This window comes from Myotis nattereri, assembly GCF_964212035.1.
Source record: "Myotis nattereri genome assembly, chromosome: 3".
NCBI classification, from domain to species: domain Eukaryota; kingdom Metazoa; phylum Chordata; class Mammalia; order Chiroptera; family Vespertilionidae; genus Myotis; species Myotis nattereri.
Genome location: NC_138077.1, coordinates 155,505,683 through 155,508,076, shown reverse-complemented (window position 1 = coordinate 155,508,076; position 2,394 = coordinate 155,505,683). Strand labels below are relative to the sequence as shown.

The 2,394-nt window shown below is 33.3% G+C and overlaps 1 protein-coding gene across 1 annotated transcript; it reads left to right on the top strand.

The window, feature by feature from the left end:
- Positions 1 to 1,327: 1,327 nt before the first annotated feature.
- Positions 1,328 to 1,774, top strand: LOC308515515 (M-phase phosphoprotein 6-like; the record flags this gene model as incomplete). Its single annotated transcript, XM_081086053.1, has 1 exon — positions 1,328 to 1,774. The coding sequence occupies one exon, from the start codon at positions 1,328 to 1,330 to the stop codon at positions 1,772 to 1,774; it is 447 nt and encodes a 148-aa protein (XP_080942179.1).
- Positions 1,775 to 2,394: the final 620 nt, after the last annotated feature.

Genomic DNA, 2,394 nt, shown 5'->3' with positions numbered 1-2,394 from the left:
ATTCCAATATGTGCAGAATAACTATTTGACAAAAGTTCAATATTAGTAATAGTAGGGAAGCAAAGAATAGTAGTGAAGTTTCCCAACTTGATAAAAAGATATCTTCACACATACACACACACACACACACACACACACACACAATATACTTAGAGGTGAAAGATCACTGCTTTCTTCATATAATGAGGAATAAAATTTGAATGAATACTCTTGCCACTTCTATTCCATATTGTACTGAAAGTGCTAACTGTTAGGACTTACAAGGCAATATAATCTCAATGGCCACAGGAGAACAAACCAGAAGGACTTGTCAGACAGGAAATGCCAGACAGTAGGAATCAAAACATATAAGGAGCTAAAACCACCAAGATACACCCAATTGCACATCTTCATTCCTGTTGATCCAAACCCATTGTCCAAGCCCCAACCAAGCCTCCCAAATCCACTGCCGACTGCTGCATATAAGGATGAGACTCCAAATTCTAGGGGTTGCCATCATTGACACAATACTCTTTAGCCTGGTGCTGTGTAGCCCTTCTCTTTGGTTATCTCCATCCCCCACCTTATTTTCTTTATGTAAATTCAATTTTTCTTTATTTACAGTCTGAGATTGCTATTTACCCTGCCCATGCACCACTGATTTTTACCTTTCACTAGCCAGATAAATTAGACAAGAAAAGAAGAAATAAACTAATCAAGATTGAAAGAGAGAAGTATGACTTATCTCTATTCACAGGTGACACGAACTTACATATATATACTTTTACAGGAATCACTAAAAAACTGTTAGAACTAATAAACAAGTTCAGCAAGGTTGACCATAACACAAGATCAATATAAAAAATCAATTGTCTTTCTACACACTAACATCAAACAATCTGTAAATAAAATTATAAAAACAGTTTTATTTATAATAGTATCAAAAATAATTTTAAAACTTAAGAATACATTTAACACAATAAGTACAAAACTTGCCCTCTGAAAACTATAAAACATTGTTGACACAAATTGAAGAGAACCTAACTAAGTGGAAAGATATTTCATGTTCATGAATCAAAGGACTTAAATTGTTATGGTGGCATGATTCCCCATATAATTCCACCAATTCAAATGAACTTCCTACCTAAATCCCAGGTAGCTTTTTTAGAAATTGATAAGCTGATCCTGACAGTTTATATAAAAATGGAAGGGACCCAGAATAACCAAAACAATCTTGAAAAAAGAAGAACAAAAGAGCGAAATTCACACTTCTCAATTTCAACTTACTACAAAGTTATAGTTATCAAGAATGTGCTACTAGGGAGATCTGGACCCTACAGGAGCCAGCATGGCACTGAGCTTCATGCAAAGGAAACTGGACTTGGAAACCAAGAAACAAGAAGAAGAGGAAGAAAAGAAAATCATTAATGAAGAGCACTGGTGCTTGGGTTTAGCAGAGTTTAAAGAGAAAGAGAGTTTCATAATAGAAGAGCAGAGTTTCTTGTTCTGTAAAGATCTTCTGTATGGAAGAATGTCATACAGAGGATTTAATCCAGAGGTTGAGAAATTAGTGCTTCAGATGAAAGCTAAGAACAAAGCAGAAGTTGAAGATGAAACAGTGGAGCTTGATGTGTCAGATGAAGAAATGGCTAGAAGATATGAGACCTTGATGGGGACAACTGCAAAAAAGTTTGCCAAGAAAAAAGACCGTGCCAATTATGAAGAAGATGAAAATGGAGACATGAAACCAATTAAAACAAAGATTAAAGCCCCAAGATTAAAATGGATGCTGTAAAATATGGTTCTGAGATGCCTTGTGAGAGTTAACATATTTTGGAACACATTCCAATGGTTTCTCTATAGTTATTAATATTGTAACGTTTATTTGTAAAAAAATGTATAATTTTGGAAACATGCTGTTTTGAAACAGATGTGTTATGGATGTTATACATCCTTTGTTTAATATGGTATTCATCAAGAGTGGATTTTTAGCCCTTGATCTTCAAATGTACAAAGGCAGTGTTTGCTTCCTAAAAGTTTTTTGACCCCAGATTTTTTTTTAAATGTATCTTTCCAATCTTTGACCTTAAATTGACACATAACCGAATAAGTGTTTAAATTGTCCTTATATTTACATTTTACTTTAAATTATTAATAATGTTAAGCCATTTCATACATTTTGGAATCAAATGTCATGAGAATTTATTCTATGTAAATTCATCAAGAACAAACATGCCTCTCTGGCCTAAAATATTTGCATGCAACCAACTCAGTTTATGGAATTATGTGGTTTTGTTTAAAGCTTTTAATTAATAAGAAAAAAATAATGTCCTGTAATAAACGTCTGTTTTCATATTTTATAAAAAGAATGTGCTACTAGCATAAGGATAAGCTAAGGGTATAGATTACAGAATA